General features: G+C 53.3%; 4 protein-coding genes across 11 annotated transcripts in view; 3 read left to right on the top strand and 1 right to left on the bottom strand.

Moving 5' to 3' along the window:
- DOT1L (DOT1 like histone lysine methyltransferase) overlaps positions 1 to 6,403 on the top strand; it is a 49,327-nt gene extending 42,924 nt beyond the window's left edge. For 3 of the 5 annotated variants that reach the window (XM_015886194.2, XM_015886193.2, XM_015886191.2), the window contains exon 28: positions 50 to 6,403. In XM_015886194.2, coding sequence (XP_015741680.1) covers positions 50 to 618 — 569 coding nt within the window. In that variant the 3' untranslated portion in view covers positions 619 to 6,403. The remainder of the gene's footprint in view (positions 1 to 49) is intronic. The other 2 variants (XM_015886192.2, XM_015886198.2) reach the window with 2 other exon arrangements.
- A 168-nt stretch (positions 6,404 to 6,571) lies between these two features.
- PLEKHJ1 (pleckstrin homology domain containing J1) lies at positions 6,572 to 12,869 on the bottom strand. The gene is given in 7 exon segments (XM_015886204.2): positions 6,572 to 8,570; positions 8,680 to 8,743; positions 8,947 to 9,037; positions 10,704 to 10,770; positions 11,656 to 11,728; positions 12,686 to 12,708; positions 12,710 to 12,869. Coding segments are annotated over 7 exon segments (450 nt in total). The 5' UTR covers positions 12,776 to 12,869; the 3' UTR covers positions 6,572 to 8,504.
- Positions 12,870 to 12,884: 15 nt separating this feature from the next.
- On the top strand, positions 12,885 to 17,704 carry SF3A2 (splicing factor 3a subunit 2). The gene is made up of 9 exons (XM_015886203.2): positions 12,885 to 12,941; positions 13,764 to 13,940; positions 14,346 to 14,417; positions 14,737 to 14,783; positions 15,387 to 15,496; positions 16,132 to 16,181; positions 16,326 to 16,466; positions 16,973 to 17,041; positions 17,228 to 17,704. The coding sequence occupies exons 2-9, from the start codon at positions 13,815 to 13,817 to the stop codon at positions 17,558 to 17,560; spliced, it is 948 nt and encodes a 315-aa protein (XP_015741689.1). The 5' UTR covers positions 12,885 to 12,941; positions 13,764 to 13,814; the 3' UTR covers positions 17,561 to 17,704.
- Positions 17,705 to 17,820: 116 nt separating this feature from the next.
- Positions 17,821 to 22,439, top strand: AMH (anti-Mullerian hormone). 4 transcript variants are annotated; one of them, XM_015886199.1, is made up of 7 exons: positions 17,821 to 18,243; positions 18,345 to 18,442; positions 18,551 to 19,033; positions 19,484 to 19,662; positions 20,263 to 20,386; positions 20,506 to 20,689; positions 20,803 to 22,439. In XM_015886199.1, the coding sequence occupies exons 1-7, from the start codon at positions 17,996 to 17,998 to the stop codon at positions 21,707 to 21,709; spliced, it is 2,223 nt and encodes a 740-aa protein (XP_015741685.1). In that variant the 5' UTR covers positions 17,821 to 17,995; the 3' UTR covers positions 21,710 to 22,439. The 4 variants fall into 4 exon arrangements, with proteins under 4 accessions (XP_015741685.1, XP_015741686.1, XP_015741688.1 ...); XM_015886200.1 differs by lacking the exon at positions 18,345 to 18,442; XM_015886202.2 differs by lacking the exon at positions 17,821 to 18,243 and having other exon boundaries at positions 18,254 to 18,442.
- Positions 22,440 to 23,426: the final 987 nt, after the last annotated feature.

Below are 23,426 nucleotides of genomic sequence, written 5' to 3'. Positions count from 1 at the left end.
CTGTACAAAGCCCATCTGTTGAAGCTGAGTTTTTCTCTCCTGTTTGCAGGTATTTTTAACCATGCGGTGCCTTCTGCCTCCTCTCCTCATCAGTTTGGAGCCAGTTTCAGCAGCAGTGCTGTCTCTAGCAGCACAGTGCTAAGCTTAAACCCCCTGCAGGCTGTTGCCAGCACCTCATCCTCATCCTTCCCACCCCCCTCCTCTAATTTAGTAACATCTAGCGAGAGTAGAGCCGCTCAGCACCTCAACAGAGCGCCAGTGCAATCTGTTTTCCATCCTCCTCCACCTCCTCCTAACGTTTCCTTGCCCCCACCCCCCCCTCTGCTCGCTTCTAACCCCGACCTCCTGCACAGCCCATCCATCCCACCCGGCGACGCTTTCCTGCCATCCTCTTCCTCCGCTTCTAACACCGCTCTGTCTATCAAGCTGGCTTCCCTTCAGCACAAAGCTTCCCGTCCCTCCTTTACCGTCCACCACCCCCCCCTGCCCCGCTCGGCGCTGGCACAGTCCGCGCCCCCGATGGCGCAGCCCACGGCCGCCGGCGCGCCCGCCATGTGGGTCACGCTTGGCATGCAGCCTCCTTCCGCTTCGCACCTTTCTGGGGTTAAGCCAAGATAAAGAGCTTGCTTAGCTAACGGTTCTTATGTTGTAAGGTAAGGCTAGAGACGAACCCCAGGAGTGGTGTGCGAGATGCTGAGTGATGCTTCTTCCTCTGCAGACAGGGGTGGGCACGGGCTGTGAAATAGAAACCTCTGGAATGTGGGATGTAATGCGGTGGCAGAGGGCAGAGAGTTCTGTGCTGCCTGGCCTGGGAGTCAGGATTTCTCGACAAATAGTGCTGACTTTGCTGTCTTGTTGACACCGGGGTCTTGTTCAGGTTGGGATCGCTCATTGCAAACGTTTACTGCTGAGGATCAGCAGTCAGGAGGAGTGTCTTTATATTCTTATGGTTTTTATATGATTACCAGCGCTGGTTCCCCCTCCAGCACAGGGCAGGGAAGTGGAAGTGGGTGATCTTTAAGATCCCCTCCAACCTAAGCCATCCTATGATTCTAATGCAGACGTTGCTCCTTCCACAAGTCCGTGTTCTCATGGTGCTGGGGTGAGTGATGCTGCTTCCAACCTCAAGTTCCAAACCCTCCAGGTCTCAAGCAGCAGCTTCAGAGTACAAAAGCAGCCAGCACAGCCCTGGGAAACAGCCACAGGTAGCAAGGAGGGGTTAGAATTTGCAGCAGAGAAGAGGAAACAATCTGAGCACTGCAGCTTGATATGCACGCAGTGACGGTCTCCATCAGGGCTTTGTTATTGAGTCGTAGAATTGCTCCCTTGGCAATTGCTCGCTCCCTGTGTAGACTATAGGGAACAGTGCAGGGTTAGCTGTTCTGTGCTGAGGCTGTAGGAGTGAGGAGGGTCTCTGGAGGCTGTCCACGTTTCTATTGAAGCACTGTTTAAATGCCTTTAGAATCGAGCGCACGGGCATGGAGCTGGGCTTTATTGTGATGAAAAATGGCATCGTGATGTAACAGCTGGGGATTGCAGAGGGCCCTGAGCTCAATCCGTGCTTTTCCTGTAGGTCGTTGATGTTGTTGCTGTTCACTGATCCCAAAGCTGCATAAAATCAATGGTTGAATGAATGCTCTTTGCCGCTTATAAAACATATGCCTCAATTACAATATCCCTGAGAGATTCTTTTGGCTGTGCATTGTGTGTAGCGCCTTCGCCACCCCATTGCTCGGTGGGCACAAATGTAGTCCCTGTAGGTGTTGGTGAGGCAGGTAAGTGCCACCTCGGCCCCACAAAGCAGGGAGGCTGAGGAAGAGTTTGATGTCCCCGTGCTGTGGCCGCTGTGACACTAATGTGCTGATGGGGTGAATAGGAGAGAGCTGGGGGAGAAGGAGGAGGAGGAGGTTGGGGGCTCTGTGTGTCCGAGTGGCTTTGGGGGGTGATGAGAAGGTCTTCTGCTGAAGGAGGTGCCTTTAGTGGGAATGGGGTGTTGCTGAACCTGCTGCCATCCCATTGTGTGTGCCACGCCATCCCGTGGGGTGCATCTGTTGGGCAAAGCAGGGCCAGCTCGTGGCTGCAGCCCACTGAAAGGCAGCCAGGAGTCTGGGGGTGTTCTTAGGAGCAGAGCAGCAGAAGCATTGCTCCAGGAGGTGCTCTGTGTGCTGCTCCATATGACGCAGGTCAAACATTTGAGTGTTTTCCCCAACCTCAGTATAAATCCATGTGCTCAGAGCTGGAATGCAGAGTTGAGGGGCTGAAATAACCCGCTTAGCTTCTCCTCCATAAGGTAATAACATCTTCAGAGCGGATCAGCGTGTGCTAGAAAAGGGTGAAGCCCCACGTGGGCAAGCAGAGACCTTCCTCCTCCCCGCAGTGGGGTCCGGTCCTCAGGGAGCCTCCTTATGTCTACCTGTGGTTGGGTCAACACTGTTGGGTCAACTCTTCCTCCTTTGCTGGCTGAAGGTGTCGAATCTCGGTCCGGTCGCGGTCTCGGAGCAATATAGATATAATTGACACATCTGACACGCTGTGGATTTTGTCATTGAGATGAGTCTCTTCCTCTCCTGTTGTGCAGGTAACTAGGATTTCTACCTCAACCCAATGTGACCTATGCAAGGACAACGTGGACCAACTTCACTCGGCTTCCACTGAAAGGTGCTCACTGGCCTGTGCAGGGGTTCTGCTCTTACTACTGGACAAAACACAAACCTAAAAAAGACCTAAACAACAGAGAAAATAATATTTACTGTGAATCTGAGTATAAAGGAAAAAAAAAAAAAAAAAAAAAAGACAAAAGAAATACTTAAGGCTCCAGTTTGTATTGTTGATAGTTTAGGTAAAGTATTTATCTTTTTTAACGTGAAAATAATTTTGACTTATTTTATTCCACCTAGAGTCATAAATACAACTTGTGGTTAAATTCTCTGAATAACTAAGGACTGGCACACCAGCAGAGATGTAAAGAGCCTCTTCTCGGTGCTATTTCATCCGTCAGAACTGTGCCTCTAGTTTGATCCTTGGTGCTGAATTTGGAGGGTTGACCAATGCCAAACCCAGTTCTCAGACAGGTCTACTTTTATTTATTCACCTTCCTCTGTTCATATCCCAAAACCCACTTGGTTTACAGCCACGTCTGCTGCGGTGGTCTTTCATCTGGTGGTTTGCTCCAAGGAGAACCGAGCCACCGGGTGGGTTTTAATTGCATTTGGACAGATGAGAGCTCGTGTTCCCCTCTGGAGTGGCAGCTCAGTTGAGCAGGAGGGATCAACCCCTGCCCCATCCCACCACACCGTCCGCAGGCCGTGAATTTCAGTAGCTATTCTGGTTGGCTTTGGGATATCATTGGAACAGGGTGCGTGATCACTAGGATCGATCGGGCCCTCGAGATGACATTGGGAAGACTGAACATAGTGCTTCTGTACCGGTGCAGGTAGATTTTAATCAGCTCGTTTTCGTTCCGAGTACGATGTATTTTGTTGGTAGAGTTTTGATACTTGATTCAGAAATGGCTTTAGACGTTCTACTAAGTGCATTTTGCTTTCTGTATTTCTTTGCTTTAAGTGGATCTGAATGGTAGCTCACCACGCCGTGATCTCGCTCACCGCGCTGCCCCCCCGGTGCAAGTGGTGCATTGAACTGGTGCATTTCGTTGTATTGTGACTCAGTGTTCTGTGTACAGAAAGAGCTGCTCAGAGCAGCGGCTGTATTTTATAGAGATGTGATGAAAATTTATAAATTTCATATACTTTATTTCCTTTATTTTTAGACTGTACAGTGCACAGTAAAACGTGTAAAAACTTATTTATTCGAGTGCACAAAACGAGGAGAGAAAAGACGATCCATGATGTAGATAATCACCCAGTCTGTAGGTCAGACTGGACCCAGCACCAATCAAGGAAACTACGGTCAAAGAAGGGGGAATTGCAACAGCAGAATGACGGGAAGAGAAACACGTTGAGGTGTTGGGGACATCTGCCCAGGTGCTCAGACTCAATGGGGTGAGCCGGGTGCCGTGGCTTCCAGCTGCCTCTCTATGTGAGATGGCTCCGGTCCTTGCGTTGCAGTTCCCTGACAGCTTCCACCCCCCGCAGGTTCCGTGTAGACCTTTTTCTTTGTACCTCATCCCCTTTTCTTCGTACCTCATCCTCTGAGATCTTAGAGATTCAGCTCAGCGTGTGGTTATTTGTTGGTTCCGATGTGTGTCTTCCGTAGGCGGCCACTGTGTGTAGAAACTCTTGCTGTGATGTTGTCTGGTTCATTGGGAAGGGAAGGGGTTGATAGCCCTGGAAAGGAGGGACTTTGGGGAACTGTCTTCTGCTCTGGGTATGGGAGAGGACGTTAGAGATACGAGAGGAGAACGTGAAGGAGGGCAAAAACATGCAGAGGGTGAAGGCTGAGAAACATCCGTAGCTTCTAGTAGGAGCTGTACAGAGTTTATGTCCTGGAATCCAGGAGGACAATGTAACCCAGATGTGTTGCAGCTGGGAGTCAGGCAGCCCCATCTTCATCCACAGCCGTGGGTCGCTGTGAGCTGCAGAGCTGCCCCACATCCTTCCCAGCACTGCACTGCGGTCCTGGGAGGTGGGGATGGGGGTGAGCAGTGGCTGGAGGGGCCGGAGCCTTAATTGCATCCCCCCATTTTTATCCCTGTAGTCCTCCTGCTTTTAGCAGGTCCTTTGCAGAAAGTGGACCAAGTCAGAGTTTCATCCGCCTCGTGTTCCCCCACCTTCATCCCAAACCATGAAGATGTGTGCCCATGGGTGGTTGTAGCGTACCCTACATCATCCCTGCTGGGCTGTGCTGCTGGTAGTGCCACGTAAAGCACTGAGCTGGTTGTTATCTGGTTGTAGTGCTGCTGGAGGAGCAGCTCCTGCAGTTGTTAAGATCTGATCCATATGGCTGCAATGAGACGCACACGACTGCAGCGTGCGAGCGCCGTGCCAGAGATACAAAACCTGTTTTTAATGATCGGAGATAATTGTGAGTAACCAAAGCTTTGCGGCCGCTTCCAAGAAAGAATTCCTTCTCCGTTTCTGCTTCCTGTTGGGGTGCAGCCGTTGGATGGCCGTCACAAATGTTCCTTCTCCTCCACATCATTGCTGCCAGCAAGGGGAGAGTCAGGAAGACAGAATCCATCAGGCAGTGGATGTTGCCAGAAAGAAAGGACCTTCCTGAGCACCGTGCAGCACAGTGTCAGCAATGGGACCCACCGTGCATGCTTTGCCTTTATGGGTTTGTAGGATCAAGCTGCTTCTTGTTTTAGGGTGCAGGGCTGTTCCCTTCAGTGCAGTGGACAACCATGGTGATAGGAAACATCTTCGTCCTTCTGCGGTCAGTTGGTGTATGAATATATGAGGTTTGAGGGCTGTTTTTTCCTTCCTTTATTTGCTCTGACATCTCCATATGGGGTTCTCGCTCTAAGATGGATTCACAGCATGTAGGATGGTATCATGCTGTATTTTCTTCATCCTTTCACCTTAGAAACACCCATTGAGACAGAACGGTGCAGTAAGGGGTGACGTTACTGTGAACTTCAGGGTTTAACCAACCCCAAGGCCAAAAATAGGAAAGACACACTGGAAATATCCCACCGGCACATCTGCTGTTCGCATCTTTGTGCAGAGGTCCCTTCCATTTCCACCCTTCACAAACAAAACCCCTCTGTGCAGTTCTGGGTTTTGGATCTCTGACCATAAAGTTCTCAACTTTGGGATTTAGGGTTGCTTTAAGGTACAGCTGTTGCTTTCTTCTGGCGCGGTTGGCTCGTTAGCGAGGTCTTGTTGCTGTGGTTAACGAGGAAGAGGAGGATGGGTTGGTCCATCCCGCTTCATGGCTTCTGGAACCTATTGATCTTGTAAGCGATCGATCTCTAATTAAAACCAACTCGTTGGGTCTCTTTGCACCCTCCATAGGAGCCAGGCGGGACGCAGCGGGTCATGAGGTTGCTGTTGCTCAGGAATTGATTAGTAAACCTTTAACTACTACTAACGATCCATTTCCAATGGATTTAAAACCACAACCACCACGCGTTTTCTTAGAGCAGTGATACGGGATGTTTCCTAGGGAATAGGGATTAGTTTATATAATTTTTAGCCGATTAAACCCAATTATTTAAAGCTCAAACTCCCCCTAATTTATCTTTTTTTTGTTGTCGTTTTATTTTACACCGGTAAGTTTGTCCCATCATTCCTTCCATAGAAGTAGTGCAAATTCTGGTGTGTATATATGTATGTATAATATATATATCCCCGCCCGCCTTTCTAACGCCCCGCACTGTTAGGTTTTGGTTTTCCCCCCCTCCCCCTCACTTAATTTCTTGTGTCTCTCCCTTGATTTGTAATGGAAACAAATGCTTTGAAGTTTGGTCTTTATATTAAAGTGTACGTATTTTAATACACTGCTCTGTCGTGGCGTTTCACTGCGCAGTGCTGGGCTGGTGCTGGTCGCAGCTCCTGCTCATCCCATAAATGCTGTGGGATTTTTCCTTCTTTTTTTTGCTCACCCCCTTTGTGCAATAGGGAAACTTGCTCCTCCAGGGTTGGGGGTTCAGCCCCTCACCACGCTCTGATGGCTTTTAAAAGAGGTTTTATTGGAAATGGTCATTGTACAACAGCTGCAGAGCCCACGCTCAAAGGGTCGGGACCCTGCAGTACAAACACATCATGCAGATCTGTGTCTAAACCAGCATTAGTGGATGTGGATCTCTCCAGTACCACCTTCCCCTCCTGCTGAGGGGTGTCTAACAGTGTCCTACGCTATGCTAACAACTAATTGGCTAATTAAGTCACCGGGCTTGCAAAGGCCCACGCAACTCTTCACAGCATTTGTCTTACATTCAGGTTTAGGTGATATCACTGGCACCTCCTCAATAACATTGGGGTTATCGCTGTCCCTGGTGCATCACCACCACCCCATTGCTGGAGTGGGGTCAGACCCATAGGGTGGGCTGCCAGCACAGAGCCCTCACTGCAGCACTGAGCTCCTTGGCTGTTGTCTCTGCAGTCACCCGAGGACACTGTGTCCCCAAAGCTCTGTGTTGCTCCAGCCTTTAATCCCAGCTTGTGGCTCACAGGAGCGCTGCCATCTGCCTTCCACGCTGCCCTATTTTCTGCCCTGCGCGGTTTGTTTTTGGTAATTGCTGCTGCAAGCACCTGAACCACTGCAGGGAAAGGGGATACGGGGGAGGAGAAGGAAAAGATCTGGGGCGTGAGGTTAAAAATAAAGCGCCGGTGCCATCTGCTGCTCCCCTGGTACCCACAGCTGAGGTACAGAGGGAAGCCAGGCAGCGCTGCTGCAGGCACTCAGTCCTGCACTCCTTCCCATTCCCATTGGCCCCACTGCAGCACGAGCTGCTCTCCCCCCTTCAGTCACTGCTGTAATTGTGGAGCAGCCTTTTTGCTGCCTGGCTGGCAAAAAGAAAAGCTGCTCCCCCTCCCTCAGGGCTGAGCAGCTCCCAAGGAACGAGGTCTCCAAGCTCTGGGGATGGGGAGCACCTTCCATCCATCATCTCTGGCTGCACTTTCCATTTGCACTCAGGTGCAGAGCCTCGAGATGTCCCTTAATGCTTATTACTGGAGTCCCTTTATTATTGGAGTCCCTGCAAAGGCACTCGTTGTTCCCTGTGTTGCAGCACAGCAGGGGGATGCTCCCAGGGCTCAACTTCTGCATAACCCGATGCTCTTACATCCAGCCCAATTGCACGCAGCTTTTCCAAGTCTCCACCTGCTGCTCCTGAGGTTCAGCCCGGCCCACAGCACTGCAGAGGGCAGCAGGATCACGACACGGAGCTCTCAGTCCTGTTTTTGCTCCATTGTGCTTTACAGCTTTGTTCTCCCCATCGTTTGTGACTGCTCTCTAATTGGCAGTAGCCTGGGCTTCATGGGGCCTCTAGGAATGAGCAGCGCCTGTCTGGAGAAGGACAAAGAGAAGAGCAGCCCAGGAGGTGCTGGTGGCAGTGGGTGATGCCCATGTTCACAGAAGCCTTTCTGAATGGAAATGGCTTTGTGTTGAAGAGAGCACAGCAGGGTTAACCCTGCGGCACAGCAATGCCAACAGGCAGAGCATCATCCTACAGGAACACCCTAAGCCAGAGAAGCCCAGCAGCTCCCAGCAGGAGGGCAGGGATTAAGGGGAAGCTGGAACTGGCACAAGGCCGGCCCCAAAGCTCCTGGCACCAGGGCTGAGCCTTTGTTGGAGGACAGTGAGTGCTGGAGCTCGGCTCAGTCCCTCCTCCTCTGCTCCTGCTGTTACTCCCATGGCTGCAGCAGCATCGGTGCACAAGGTCACAGTCTGATGGCTGCCCACGTGGCTGCGGGAGGGCAGGAGAGGTGGGAATGTGCAAAGAATTCCCTTAAAAAAAATCATTTAAAAAAAAAAAAATAGTCCCATTTGGCTAATAAATTAAAACGTCAGTTGGTCGTTGCTGGGGGGGGGGATCTGCCACTGTTCCTCTTGGGGTGCAGGTGGGTTTGACCCCTCCAGAGTGGAGCCTGTGGAATTAATTACTGCTTGCGACTTGCCAGCTGGAAACGGGCTTCCTCCGAGATCCCAAACTGCTCCAGGGGGTCCTGCAAGGAGAGCAAGGGGAAGTGATGGTGAGACATGGGCAGGGGGAGCTGGGACAGCAGCAAGGCCACAGATCCAGCCCGACCCCAGCAGCCAACTGCAGGGACTCACCTTCCCTGTCATCTTCTGGATCTCATTCCGGTAGAAAATCAAACTTCTTCTCATGAACTCGTAGCTGTAAGAAAAGAACAGTGGGCTGAGCAAAAAGGAACGTGGGGAAGTTTCTGAAGTGATTTAGAGCCAAAGGGAAGATTGGCCAGGTGGAGGGAGCTGCTTTCCTCCCCAGGTTCACCCCAATTGATCCCAGGAAGCAAACAATGTGGAGCTGCAGTGGATGTGCAGCACAAAGCAGACCCTTCTCATTGGGGTTCAGCCCACCTGGCTCTCTTGAGCGCCTCAATCCACTCCTGGCACTGCTCTTCGCTGTCGCACTCGAAGCAATACTTCCTCTCTGGCTCCTCAATGAAACCTGCCAAGGAGAAGGAGAAGGTGTGAGGTCCTGGCAGAGCTCCTCCTCCTCAAATAGGCTGCAAATAGCACCACTGTTCATCTAAGATGAACTAAAAACCAGGTGGGAACCCAGGCCTTTGTCCCCTCCATCTTACCCTGTAGTCTTGCTCCTAACTATGGCTTGGAGTCACACTCTTTCTCTGCCTGCTAAGAGCAAAGGCCGAGACAAGCCTGCCCCTGTACACTTGCAAATCCAGCTCAGGAAGCTGTTTGCTGATAGAAAGGCACTGGAAAAAACACAACAGCCACTCCTCAACATTGCCCTTCCCTTCACTGAGTGCATAACCATGCAGTTGTGTTAGAGCTGTATGGGAGTGATGGTGGCCCAGAGGTGCACCTCATACAGCTCAGCAGCCTTCAGCATCACTCCTGCCTGGGAGAGACACTTCCAAAGGCAACACCAACTGCAGAGGCAATTCTGCTTTGTGTTTCCCAGGTGCCCTGAGCAGCTGCCTGCAGCTCCTGTCAGCTCAGAGCAGCCAAACACTTCGGAGGGGAAAAAGCAGCTTCTCAAAGAGTGACAGTTTTGGAGCTGGGCTGGGCAAATGCAGAATGAAACACCCTGAGCCTCCTTACAAACCGTCAGGGGAGATTTAGTAACCAGAGTGGAAAATGGCCCCGAGGAACAGATTGTGTGGTGTGCAGAGGGCGGCCATCCAAGGAATGAAATCACACTCAAAAGAAGGTACTGACCTGTCTTTGCTGGAGGCTCTGGGGAATTCAGTACTGTGCACAGCAGAAAAACAACTCCCTGCGCAACTCTTAAGTCTTTACCAAGACAGAATCAGGACATCTAATTAATTAACATCATCCTCAGAGCTCTGCTTTTTAGTACACAGCGCACAGAGATGGGGGGAAATAACTGGGTCAGGCTGCACCCAACCCCTCAGAGCTGCTGTACGGGACATAGACCGGCTCCAAGCACCATCACATTCAACACCTTTCTTGGGAACCTCTGCTCAGCAGAGCTCTGGTAATGCTGAAGCCCCACACGCTCCCGACTGCATTCAGACTGCGTGGGATGGGCAGAACTCCATCTCTGCTGGCTGGGAGCGGGGAGGTGGCTCTGCACTGAGAAGCAGCTGTGCCTGACTGCCAGGCCAAAAGATACGGGGATGGCCTTGGAGAAACATCCTGTTATTTTTGCCACATACCTCTCGCACAATGATTATTTGTTGGGATGAAAGGCCGACGCAGAGCGAGGCAGCTGGAGCCACGGCTATCGACACAAGGACACAGCACGGCGGGAGGAGTGCTGCCCCATCAGCACCACAGATGCTTTATCTGAAGCCTGCTTGTGGTTTTGATAAGGTGCAACAGCACAGAAGCAGCAATCTGTCAATACTGAGCCCTCCTGAGAGGGACAGCTATGAGCACTGAGCTGTGGGCCGGCTGCTTTTCCTGCCCCTCTCTTCATACACAGCCGTGCCCATCATACCAACAGGCAGACAGTGCCATCCCAGGGCTGGAGCTTGGCAGCTCTGCACCAACCAGCAATGGATGGGGAGGAGGGTTGGGAAGCACAGATAGAGAATGGGAAAAAGCAGGAAGAAAGCAGGAAACGTTTCCTTCTACCGAGAGCCATTGCGAGGGGAATGCAAAGGGAACAAAGATACAGAACTCACTGATGGAGAAAACGTTCTCCTCTTCTTTGGTGATCCTGCAGTGCTCCAGCAGCAGCGCTCCAATGGGCTGGAAAAGATAAAGAGAGGGGGCTCAGCACACTCTGTCAGAGCTACAGTGTTCTGAACCCATGGAGCTTACAGAGTGTCCTCTAAAGAGTCTCTGTGTGCTCACAATCAATGTGGGTTTGAGTATTCCTTTCTGTCCCGCAAAGGCAGCGATAAAGTTTACTTCCTTGCAGAGTAAATCGAACAAAGATAAACTGTTTAACATTTGACTTCCTAAGGGCGGCCTTCGAGCTTTGCAGGAGGTTAAAGAACAGTGTGTGTGGATGAAGAACAGCTCAGGACAAGGAAGCAGTTGTAGGGACAGGCTGCCAGCCAGCACATACTGAGCAAGGACATGAGAACCACAGGGTGGAATGAGCCACAAATGAAAACCTCTCGCTTTTTGTTTAGTTTGGACATAGGATTTCAATGGGGGGTTGACTGTGAATCAGGCAGCAGCCGTTGGTGCTGAAGCACCTGTTTGAGGGCCAGTTTCCAGTGCATCAGTTCTACGTTGGCAGTTACCCACAGAAACAAGAAAAGAGCATTTCTCAGCACAGAGCTGAGCCGTGATCGGGGTTAAATATTCATTATAAAGGTTATTCTGTGCTGATTCAGGATCTTTAGAACAGGAGGATCTTTAGCAGCCTCGGTTTTATGTGAGGTCTGTAACTACACGAGACAGAGTCCAGCTTTTGCTGCTGTAGGGCGATGGTTGTGTTTGTAGAAAGCAGCAGGGTGTGGTTTGCTGGCACTGCTTCTCCTCACCCCCACCGAGGAGCCTGAACTGTGCAGGGGGAAGGGAGGACGCCGTGTTGCACTGATCCACAGAGCACACGTGATAAACGTGAAGCAAAAAGGTGCGTGTGTGTATCTGTGTGTGTGTGAGGAGCAGCAGGATCCGAACCTCAGCTTCATCCGTCCTGAAGTAGAAGAGAAAGTTCACCACGAGCTTCACGAGGCGCTTCTTTAACACTGAAGAAGGAAAGGAGTGATGTGACAGCGAGCCCAGCGTGTGTGGGGCCCCCAAACCATCCCAGCACTCCCAGCATCTCCATTTCCATCCCAGTGCTTCCACCCCAGGACTTCCATTGTCATCCCAGCGCTCCTATCCCAGTACACCGTTCTGATCCCTGTGCTTCCATCCCAATACTCCCATCCCAGCACCTCCAGCTCCATCCTAATACCCCAATCCCAGCACCCCCAGCTCTGACCCAGTACTCCCATCCCAATACCCCCAATTCCATCCCATTACCACCATCCCAACACCCCCAGCTCTATCCCAACACCCCCATCCCAATACCCCCAGTTCCATCCCATTACCCCCATCCCAATACTCCTGTCCCCACCCCAACACCCCCAGCATTATCCCAATACCCCCATCCCATTACCCCCATCCCAATAACCCCAGTTCCATCCCATTACCCCCATCCCATCATCCTATCACCCCAACACCCCCATCCCCATCCCACCCCCAGCTCATATCCAATACCCCCATCCCAATACCCCATCCCAAACAAAACCCCAGCTCTGCCCCAGCACCCCCATTCCAACAGCCCCATCCTAATACCCCCAGTTCCATCCCAATACCCCCATCCCAACACCCCCAGGCTCTATGCCAATACCCCATCCAATACCCCAGTTCCATTCCCAATACCCCCATCCCAATTACCCCAATTCCATCCCTTACCACCATCCCAACACCTCCAGCTCTATCCAACAACCCCCATCCCAACACCCCAGCTCTTGCCCCAGCACCCCCAATTCCAACAGCCCCATCCCAATACCCCCAGTTTCCATCCCATTACCCCACCCCATCCCACCCCCACCCCATTACCCCCATCCCACACCTCAATCCATCACTCCCCATTCCCACCCCCAATTAACCCCCCCATCTTCCACCCTCACCCCCTTCCCACCCCCCCCTCTACCGCTGCCCCTTCTTGGGGACCCTCATCATGGATCTCTGCCGCTTTCTCTGCCGGTTGCCTGGACAGGACAGCAAGCTCCCGTTCGTTGTACCTCATGTCGGACCCCAAACGACCACCCCAACCCTACAAACCACCCCTAACCCTACAACCACCCCAACCCTACAACCACCCATACCCGACCCGGTAGTGCTCTATCCGGAACTAGAGGGGATGGAAGGGGGAGGGCAGAGCGCATGCGCCGGGAGCGGGGCTGAGCACGGCGGTATGGGGGATTTAGGGGGAGGGGATGTGGGGCTTAAAGGGGGGATATGGGGGAGTGAGACCCTCATTGAGGGGATGGGGTGGTCTGGAGGGGGGTCTTGGGCCCTGTGGGGGATTGTTTCGGGGCAGTGACCGTCGCTAAGGGAATAAGGGCCTGTGGGGCCTATAGAGCCTGTGGGGCCTATGGAGCTTATGGAACCTGTGGGGCCTGTGAGGCCTATGGAACCTGTGGGGGCTGTGGAGGCTGTGGGGCCTATGGGGCATGTGCAGCCTATGGGGCCTATAGAGGCTGTGGCATATGGGCCTATTTGGAGCCTGTGGGGCCTATGGAGCCTGTGGGGCCTATGGAGCCTGTGGGGCCTATGGAACCTATGGAGCCTGTGGGGCCTATGGAACCTATGGAGCCTGTGGGGCCTATGGAACCTATGGAGCCTGTGACCTGCACTGGAGAATGAGGGGGGTGAGGGGGCTTAGAGGGGTTCTTAGTGGAGGGACAGGACCCTCCAAAAGGAAACTGGGGGGCTATAAGTGGCATGGAGAGTTCGGGGGGTGTTTGTAGGGGGCTTTGAGGTGAGCTTTGGTGCTCGCTGAGGGAATGGGGGTGTTTAGAGGGGGGTGAGGGGGTGTCTGGGGGGTTGTGACCCCCATGTTAGTGGCTGGGGGGTGTGTGACCCTGTGTGAGAGGGTAGAGGTGGGCTGGGGGTGGTTTTGTCTCTTGCTGAGGTAATGGCAGTGCCTGGGCCGTGTCCTCGTGGCAGGGCTCAATGCGAGGCCCAGCTTAGGGCTGTGTTGTCACTTATGTGTCTTTTCTTCATTTTTCCAGACTTTTATTTTATTTTTCTCCTGAAGTCTCCAAAGCCCAGAAATCCCCACCATGGATTTTCAGCACCGTCCTGGAGGTAAAACGGGGAGTGGAGGCGTAGCTTCAGCCTCAGAAAGCAACCGAGACCGCAGGGAGAGGCTTCGGCAACTGGCTTTGGAGACCATTGACATCAACAAGGTGAGCCCCAGTCCTGCAGGCTACATGGGGTGAGGTCAGGGCTTCATCTCAGCAGAGAGTGAGAGGTTTAGTGGGGATCTGTGGAGTGGAATAAATACTTCTGTTCCCACTGATGAGGGACTCGAGCAACATGTGGAAGGGCCAAGCAGAGGGATACCAGCACTGGGCTTCTGTTATGTTCAGTCTTGGCACTGGTTCTTATTATGCTGCAGTTGGGTGTGCTGTTACCAGTGAACACAACTGCTCTTGTTCCTTTTTCTCTATATTCCTAAAGCAGTGTTGTGCTGATCCCTTCACTCCATGAGCTCATAGAGTTCTTACAGTGCAGCTCTGCTTTAGAATCTCGGTTGTTCAGTTGTTCCAATGCAGATTTTACATGTAACTTTTCAATCCTTCTCTTCCTAGGACCCCTATTTTATGAAAAATCACTTGGGTTCTTATGAATGCAAGCTTTGCCTGACGCTCCATAACAATGAGGTGAGTTGAGCAGCTGTCTGTCTTGATCTCCATGGCAGCAGATATTTTAGACTAATTCTAGCTCCAAGTGCTGGAACCGAAGCTGTTCCCGTTGGCTGATTGCTGGAGGGCCAATGGGGGGAGCAGAGGCTGTGTGTGTTAAGCATGACAAGTTTCTGACAGTTCAGCAGTTGTGAGCAATCTGAAATTTGTGAGTTTGATTCTGCTGTGCTCTGAGGATTAAAATATCTTTGTCAGTGTGAAATGTCACCTCTCATCTGTGACAAATATCTTTCTGTTCAGGAACAGTTCAGTCTTCATAACTTTCTTTTCCCCCCAGGGAAGTTACCTGGCACATACGCAGGGGAAGAAGCATCAGACCAATCTGTAAGTCATTCTCCACCGTGTTATTCTCCATTACTTGGGCACATTAAAATTAGATAATGAGCACCTATAAATCTTGGCCTCCATCATGTAGTAGCACTCTGGGCTTGAATGCTCTTTGTCTCTGTTTGTTTCCTAGGCATTCACCAGCTCTGCTCTGAACAGTGGTGCTGACAAGCTCCACTTCAAAGCCAGCTATGGCATTTAGATTAAGTATAACTGTAAGGGAAGCTGTTTTATGAATACAGCTTGAGAAAAGTTTGTAAGCTTTAATCTAAGAATTCAGGTTTGCTCTGCTTTAGATACCTGGCTTGTGTAATTCATTTCCTTTTTGACTTTTAAGAAGTCATCTCAGCTCCATCTGTGGAGCTGGACATCAAAGTCCTCTTAGGAGTGGGTGAGGTGATGGAGGTGACAGATTGTAGTCAAGGCAAGGAGTGGAACTGGCCTCCCATGGTGCTTGTGGAGGAGGAGCAGCAGTTTCCCATTATGCTTTCTGTGAAGTGCTGAATGCTCCGTCATACAGAACTCACTCTGCCTTTTAGAGTATCCTTCAGAACCAAGTGCTGATAACCATTTAACACTGCGCGTTTCCAATGAACCCAGGGCTCGTCGAGCTGCCAAGGAAGCAAAGGAAGCTCCTGCCCAACCTGCACCAGAAAAAGTCAAAGTGGAAGTGAAGAAGTTTGTGAAAATTGGACGACCAGGTTACAAAGGTTTGTCAGCAGTGCCTGTCATAGCAGATACCCCGTGGCTGCTGGAGCTTGCTTGAAGTGCAGTGCTGTGGGCATGAATTGTTCATCAGCCTTTTTAGCAGAGCTATCCATAAATAAGATATGGGCTTATCTCCTGATGTCCTTTATTGTTTAAATTACCCATGGGTTGTCTCTTTATTGCTGACAGTCGAGTGAGAGCCATTTTAATAATAGATCAGTACGTCTCAGTCTCTGTCAGTTCTTACTGTAGTCATATGGGAGATGGTGGCATTGCTTCAGTCTCTCTTTCCCTTTTATTGTGCTCTGCCATCTCTATTATGGCAGAGCAATATACTATTGCTCACAAGTCACCCACTGGATGTATAACTCAGTTTTTTTCCCCTCTGTTTCATTTTGGCCTTCAGTACAAGACATGGCTTCTTTATCTCCATGCATATTGTGTCAGTGTCTGTGCCCCACAGCAGCTGCATTTCAGTAGATACCCTCAGGAACTTTGGCTGAAGGCATTGTGGCATTTTATTTAATAAATAGGAAACAAAATCCTGTCATGTTTTGCTGTTTGGATCTTCCTAGGGCTGAAGTAATACTGTACTGACCTTTATGTAGTGTACTGAGCTTTCTTATTTTCTCTATAGTGACCAAACAGAGAGATCCAGAGACAGGCCAGCAGAGCCTTCTCTTCCAGGTAAGATCAGATTCTTGGTTTCTGGGTTATCCAAGTAAAAACGTGGCTAAATGAGCAGTCAGAAGCTTCCCTTGAATTCTTGCATAGCTGAAGAGTTTGTTCTGTATGGAGGAGTGTTGTAAACCTGCCATAATACCCCAACAGATCGATTACCCGGAGATCGCAGAAAGCATCATGCCTCGCCATCGCTTCATGTCAGCGTATGAGCAAAGGATTGAGCCCCCTGATCGGCGCTGGCAATACCTCCTGATGGCAGCAGAGCCCTACGAAACCATCGCCTTCAAGGTAATGTTTGGGACTGACTGATGGCAGGGAGAGTTCCCATATTTTCCAGGACATTAGTTCCCAGTGATGGCCGTCATAGACTTGTTCTGTTTTAGCCTTTGGGGAGGTTAATGGCCTGGAAAGGAAGGTGAAGAAGACACGACTGGAAGTTGTTAAACTCTGCTTGAGAATTACTGGAGGACTCTGGCATGAAAACCGGGCTCTGCGTTGAGCTCTGGGGAGCCATTGAATTCTTAGTGTCTGGAGCAAAAAGGATCCTCCTGGTCTCTGCTCTCAGCCTTTGTGCAGATGTTTAGAGGGGTTTTTTCTGCCAGCATTCTTGTCCTTGACCGATAGGGAAGTAACTCAATTCTTTGCTGCCCCCATCTCTATCTAATAACATCCGAGACGAGCGCATCTCACAAAGGCCTGGAATAACTGCTTATCTGGTGGGCTCTGGTGCTAAAAAGGGCCACTGAGCTAATCTGGTGCTGCTAATAATAGCTCCCTGTTCTTTTTTGTTGCAGGTGCCAAGCAGAGAAATCGACAAAGCAGAGGGAAAGTTTTGGACCCACTGGAACAGGGAAACCAAACAGGTAGCAGGAGCATGGCAGCATCTTTCTTAAGGGTTGAAGAGGGGGTGGGGGAGGGCAGAGCCTGGGGGAAAAGACCATGGAGTTCAATCTGTTTGGCTTTGGTGCTAAAATCATTGATGTGTGATGGCACAAAGTTGTCCTGAGAGCTGATCGTTCCCTTCTCTTTGCTTTTCTCCCTCTCCCCAGTTCTTCCTTCAATTCCACTTCAAAATGGAGAAGCCCCCAGCTCCTCCCAACCTTCCTCCGGGCCCTCCGACTGTGAAGAGGCCTCCTCCACCCCCGCTGATGAACGGGTTGCCCCCCAGACCCCCTCTGCCGGACTCAATGCCTCCACCTCCTCCAGGAGGGATGACTCTGCCCCCCATGCCACCAACCGGACCAGTCCCACCCCCTCCAGTGCCACCTCAGCTCCCCCCAGCGCCCGGTGTCCCTCCCCCTGCTCCTCTGCCACCCATGATGAGACCCCCCCTCCCCACAGAGGGGCCGGGCACTATTCCCCCTCCACCTCCTTCCAACTGAAGCCTCTCCAACCCACCAGACTCATCTGGCTCATAGTTTTTTATATGCAGGTCACAACTGATTGGGGTAAAATAGTTTTGTTTTGTATGCCAGTGATTTTGACTAGATCCTGTAGGTCCATTAAAAGGTTTTCACTTTTTCTTCCTCCCTGTCTTCCCGTGTAATTGGTTAAAATCTTGCTGTGAGGTTGCTTTGAAAAGCACCAGGTGAGCTTTCACTGGCAGCTCCCTCCGTCTTGCTGCTCTTTGAGCTGTTGATGCCCATCACGGGCCTGAAACAATTCAGCTGAGCCTCCTGTTTGTGAGCTCTTTGGGTCTGTGCTGGGGCCGTATCCTGAGCTCCATCCTGCACAGGTCCTGGGAACACAGAGGAGGCTGAGCCCATGCACTGGGAGCTTGTACAGGTACATTGGCACCTGCACGTGGCTGGAGACACATGCATTCTCTATGCCCTGGGGGGGGGAGGCACCCAGCAGAGGGAGCTTGGGGCATTTCCTTTGTCTCTCCTGTTATCTTCACCCCCTCCCGCAGGTGTGCACAGCCCGCTCCTCCTGTCGCTGCTGATGGGGATGTTGTGTTGCCAATCCCTGCGAAACCTCCGGCCCCGACTTCCACCCTTCTCTCAAAACAACTCAAGGACGTGCATCCCTACAACAACCCAAAGGAAACAGCTTCACAGTTTGGGTTTGTTTTTTTTTCTTCTTTTCTTCGTTTTTAAATTACTGGATGCAAACCCAAAAATAGAACAGGAGGGTTCCTCCGACCCACCCCTCCCTCCTTTGCAGCGGGACAGCGGCCGTGTTTCGCAGGGGAGGTGTGTTGTGTGTTGGCCACTCAAGGCCACCGCTTTTAAAAGGGAGACACAGTCCTCCCTCACACAGAGGTACGTCGGGCAGCTCGGCTGGCGGCTCTGAGTGCGTTGGAACAGGGAGGATGAAGGCAGTTCTCGGGGTGCTGCTGCCATATCTGGTGCTGCTGCTCCGCTCTGCAGCTCTGCCGAGAAAGGGAACCCCTGGAGCAGAGGCTGTGCTGGGGCAGAGCTTCTCAGAGGAGATGGGACTTGGAGCAAGGAGGGAAAATGAGAGCAGAGAGCGACCTGGCTCGGCAGTGAGGCTGAAGATGACCGTAGCTTCTCACCTCCTCCCTGAGCTTGCAGCAAGCTGCACACAGGCTGACGGCTCCAGCTTGCAGCCCTGGCCCCTGGGGGGGCTGGAGGGCCCCGTGTGCCGCCTGAAGATGGAGCGCAACAAGGTGCCCCCATCCCACCTGGAGGTGGTGGGGGTCCTCACCCGCTATGAGAGCGCCTTCATCAAGGTGCTGCACGCCGGCTGGGAGCACCGCAGCCCTGAGACCTTTGGGCTGTGCCCAGGTGAGGATGCACAGTCTGTTCTCCGACCACTGCAGCAGCTCCAGGAGCACCTGGTGGGGCCCGGCATGAGGCTGCAGCGCTTCCTCGTCCTGCACCTGGAGGAAGGTAGGAGCTGGAGGGTTGTGGTGTCGGGGAGGCCAATGCAATCGATGGGCCTGAGATGGAGGTGTGGGTGAAGAGTTGGATTTGCAGGTTGGGTTTGCTTTAAGGTAAATCCGTGCAACGGAACCTCTCCTTGTGTGTACGTGTGTGTCAGAAGCTTTCATAGCAGTGAGAGCCTGTGTGCAATGGGCATCAGTGGGTTCTGCACTGCTCGGTTTGGTTCTGGAGCAGCAGCATGTTCCCCTTTCTGTCCCAATCGTTGAAGTTTGGGTCTGTTATGTCTGAGAACCAGCAATGGTCCTCAGAAGGTCCCCACCAAACGGGCCATGCTGCCCTCCATCACCCATGCTTTGCCACTGCTCTGAGTGCTGTGAAGGGGCCCCGGAGCCCCTTCCTCTCCCTCTGCACTGTGTTATGGCTGCGTGCATCACCCGCCCTGTGCTCTCTTTGCAGTGAAGTGGGAAGCAAAGGCCCGGCTCTGGTTCAGGCTGCCGTTCCAGGCGGAGGTTGGGCGGGTGCTGGGAGAGCTGCACGTCGCTCTGCTGCTCTTCTACCCGGGCAGCCCCACGGGGCGAGGGGCTGAGGGCCGCCAGGAGCTGCTGGTGGAGGGCATGGGGCTGACACAGGAGCAGGTGGGTGACCCTGGGGGGGCAGGGGGCTAGTGGGGGGGGCATTGGCTCTGCTTGCCCTGCAGCATCCCATCCCCTCCCCATCACAGCACTCATCCCATCCTATTCCTTTCCAGCATCTTCCCTATTTCCTTCCTGAGGTTTTCCCATCCCATCCCCTCCCAGATGTCTCTGTATCCCATTCTCTCCCTTCCTCTTCCCCACCCCACCGCAGCACTTTTCCCACACCCTCCCACCATCCCTCCCACTGGGGCAGTCTGGGTGGAGCAATGCCTGAAGATGGTGCTGTTACCCTGTCCCCAAGCTGCTGCCAGGGACAAAAGGACAACACCAAGGGGTGCTCAGCCCGAACTGGAGGTGTTCATCCCATGCCCTGGGGGTGCACAGCCCAGATTGCAGTGCCCAGCTGCTCTTGTACCCTACTCTTTTGCCTCCCAGTTCTTCCTAACCTGACCAGTTCCAGGGCCTCCTTACTCCATACCTTGGGCTGGATCAGTCCCTGGGTGCCTGGGAAACAGGGACTGGACTGTAGAGGGGTCTTGCTGACCCCTGTGATGCTTCCCATAGGCTCTCAGAGGCTCTTGTGTCTTTTGCTCCCCACAGAGCCTTTGCTTCACTAGGGACACCCAGTACCTGCTCCTCAGAGCCTCGGTGGCTTCCGTGACCAGCAGCAGCAAGGAGCTGAGCTTCCAGGTGTCCCTGACCATCAGACACCATGGGGATGGAGGTAGGGATGGGGACAGCCCATGGGGACACTGGTGCTGATGGCTGAGCACTGGGGATCTGGCAGTGATGAAGGACTGAGGGGGCCCTACAGCACTGTCCCCATTGTGTCCCCATCTCCAGGTGCCCCTCTGTCCCTCATGGAGACCCAGAAGCTCCTCTTTGGCTCGGATGAGAAGTGTTTCACCAGGATGACTCCGGTGCTGCTCCTGCTGGCTGGGTCACCACCTGGGGATGATACTGCAGGCCCTTCCTCCTATCTCTCTGCCAGTGGAGTGGTGGATGTGGCTCCCTACCCGCAGCTCAGGTCTGTGCATGGAAAACCATGGGGGGAAAAGGGCACTGTGGTCCCAGGGTGGTCTGGGAGTGCTTTGTCCCAATCCAGAGCACCACTCTGACCCCACTGTCTTCTCCCCACAGCCCACCCTATCCTGGCACCGCAGAGCTGCCACCCCACACCACTGCCAGCCCATCCAACACCACATCCCCAACACTGGGGGACAGCGGGCAGTTCCTGGGTGTGCTGACCCTCTTCATCCGCCGGGTGCTGAGCCCCCGCAGCGAGCCGCCCACCCAGCCCAGCTCCCAGCACTGGTTGGACTTCCAGATGATGGAGACTCTCCCACATCAACTGCTCAACCTGTCAGAGACGGCTGCCCTGGAGCGCCTGGTGCAGTCGGAGGAGCCCTCGGTGCTGCTTTTCCCCCAGGAGGGCAACGTGGGGCTGGAGCAGCATTTTGGAGACTGGCAGCCGGAGGGGACGGTGCTGCAGCTGCTGATGGGCAAACTGCAGGCGGTGATCCATGAGCTGAGGGACATCCCGGAGTTCCAAGCCAACACGGGGCTCTTCCAGCACCTCCTCAGCTTCTGCTACCACCCACCGGGGCCGGCTGTGGGCGGGCAGCCCCCAGGCTCAGGGAAGCTGCATGCATTGCTGCTTCTAAAGGCGCTGCAAACAGTGCGGGCGCGCTGGCAGGAGAGGAGGAAAGTCCTGCGTCAGAACCGCAGCGCTCGGCACCAGGCGCACTGCAGGCTGCAGGAGCTGACCATCGACCTGCGCGACCGCAACTTCATCGTCATGCCCACCGTCTACGCAGCCAACAACTGCGAGGGGCCCTGCAAGTTGCCCCTGTCCACCCGCGTGCCCGGTTACCACTCGCACACCGTGCTGCTGCTGGGCATGCAGGAGCGGGGCTCGCCGCTGCAGCGCGCTCCATGCTGCGTGCCCATCCGTTACTCGGACCAGCTCATCATCAGCGTGTCGGCGGAGGGGCTGGAGGTGCGCAAGTTCCCCAACATGGTGGCGGAGGAATGCGGCTGTCGGTAGAGGTTCCCACCTGCAGCCCCTTTGTGGTGCTCCTGGCTGAGATGGGAGCATCCCTCTAAGTGCTTTTTCCTCTGGTTTGCCTCCTCGCCTTGCTCTGGTTCTGTTTATATTCTGTGGGGCTGCTCTACAGCAAAACCCACAGCTCACTCTGCCCATCTACATGCTTGGCTGTGGCAATGGCTGCAGTGCTGGGCCTGCTGCTGGGTGCTGCTCCATGCTGTCACCACTCCCCAGAGCACAGCAGATCCCATTACATGTCCTAATGTTAATAGTGTTAATGACATCAGCACGCAGAGCCCAGCTCCTCTGTGCCAGCTCCCAGCTGAGCTCTATGGGACCCCACCACCCTGCTGAGCCCCTGTGGTGGGACAGGAGCGCAGCCCCCCACCCCATCCCTCTGTGCTCTGCATTCTTCTTTTCACAACACACAAAGGTATCCAGAAACATGGTACATATATATATATATATATATATTAAGACATTTAATACCTTCTTAAAAATGAACATCAGTTTGTTTTAACCACTATTGGTTTAGTGAATGAATACTCAAACCTGCTGCAGTCCCGGTCCCCTGCAGTTGCAGGACCTGAGCTCTGGTTTCAAAGCTTTGGGCCTCCTGCATTGGGGCTGTGTGTCCGTGCTCTGAGGACAGCTTGGCTTCATTCATCCACAACACACTTCCCTCTTTGATTTGTTTTTCAATAAAACCATTCACTGAATTCAAGAGCTACCAGGGCTGCAGACCCCTCTGTTTGCTGGGAGTGAATCCTTGCTCCTTGGATGTCAGCATGGGAGACAAAGAGCTGCTGCTGCAGCTGGGGATGGAGGGTGGCACCAAGCCCGGGGTGGGGAGTAGAGCTCATTTCTATGCTCCCTATGGGCTGCCTTCATCCTGGGGAGTCCGAGAGTCCCCACAGAGGCTCATGCTGGAATGGGTGGCCAGTGTCCATATAGGCACAGCAGGATCCCAACATCCTTGATGGCAAAGCAGTACTTGGTCTCTCATGGGTGCAGATGAACCCCATCAACAGAGCAGGACTCCAATGTCCCCACGGGCACAGCAAGATCCCAGTGTCCCCATCAGCACAGCAGTGCCCCTATGTCCCCATGGGCACAGCAGATCCCATTGTCCCCATCAGCAGAGCAGGACCTCAGTGTCCCCATTGGCACAGCAAGTCCCAACGTCCCATGGGTACAGCAGGACCCCAATGTCCCCACTTTGCTCGCAGCCACTCTCTGGGCACGGGGGCAAAGGCTGTAGGCATGGTGGCAGCAGAGGGGTCCAGCAGAGAGATGGTGGCTGTGTATGTGGGGCTGGGCCCATCAATCCATCACATCCTTCAGTCACGCCGCCGTCCCTCTCGTGCCCTGTCCCTCCCTGTTGTCTCCCCAGCCCTCCGTCCCCGCTGCTCGCCCCGTGGCAGCCCCCAGTTCCTCCGGCCGCCCTCCTGGCGCTCAGCTCTGCCCTTGCTGCCCTTGCCACCATCCCTGCGGTGCTCATCCCTGTCCCACCGGCTCTCCTTCCCCTCACGGCGTCTCTTCTTGTGCTGCTGCTCGGGATCCCTGTGTGCCCGGGGGGCTCTGGGGGGTCTCTCCTCGCGGGTCCTGTCCTTGGGACGTGGCTCCCGACGACTGCTCTTCTCTGCTGGGGCTGCGCGACCCTCCTTGGGCCTCTCCTCCTTCTTTGGGCCACGGGGTCTCTCCTTCTCTTCCTCCT

The sequence above is a fragment of the Coturnix japonica genome, chromosome 28, assembly GCF_001577835.2.
Source record: "Coturnix japonica isolate 7356 chromosome 28, Coturnix japonica 2.1, whole genome shotgun sequence".
Classification (NCBI taxonomy): Eukaryota; Metazoa; Chordata; class Aves; order Galliformes; family Phasianidae; genus Coturnix; species Coturnix japonica.
This window is presented reverse-complemented; position numbering and strand designations above follow the sequence as displayed.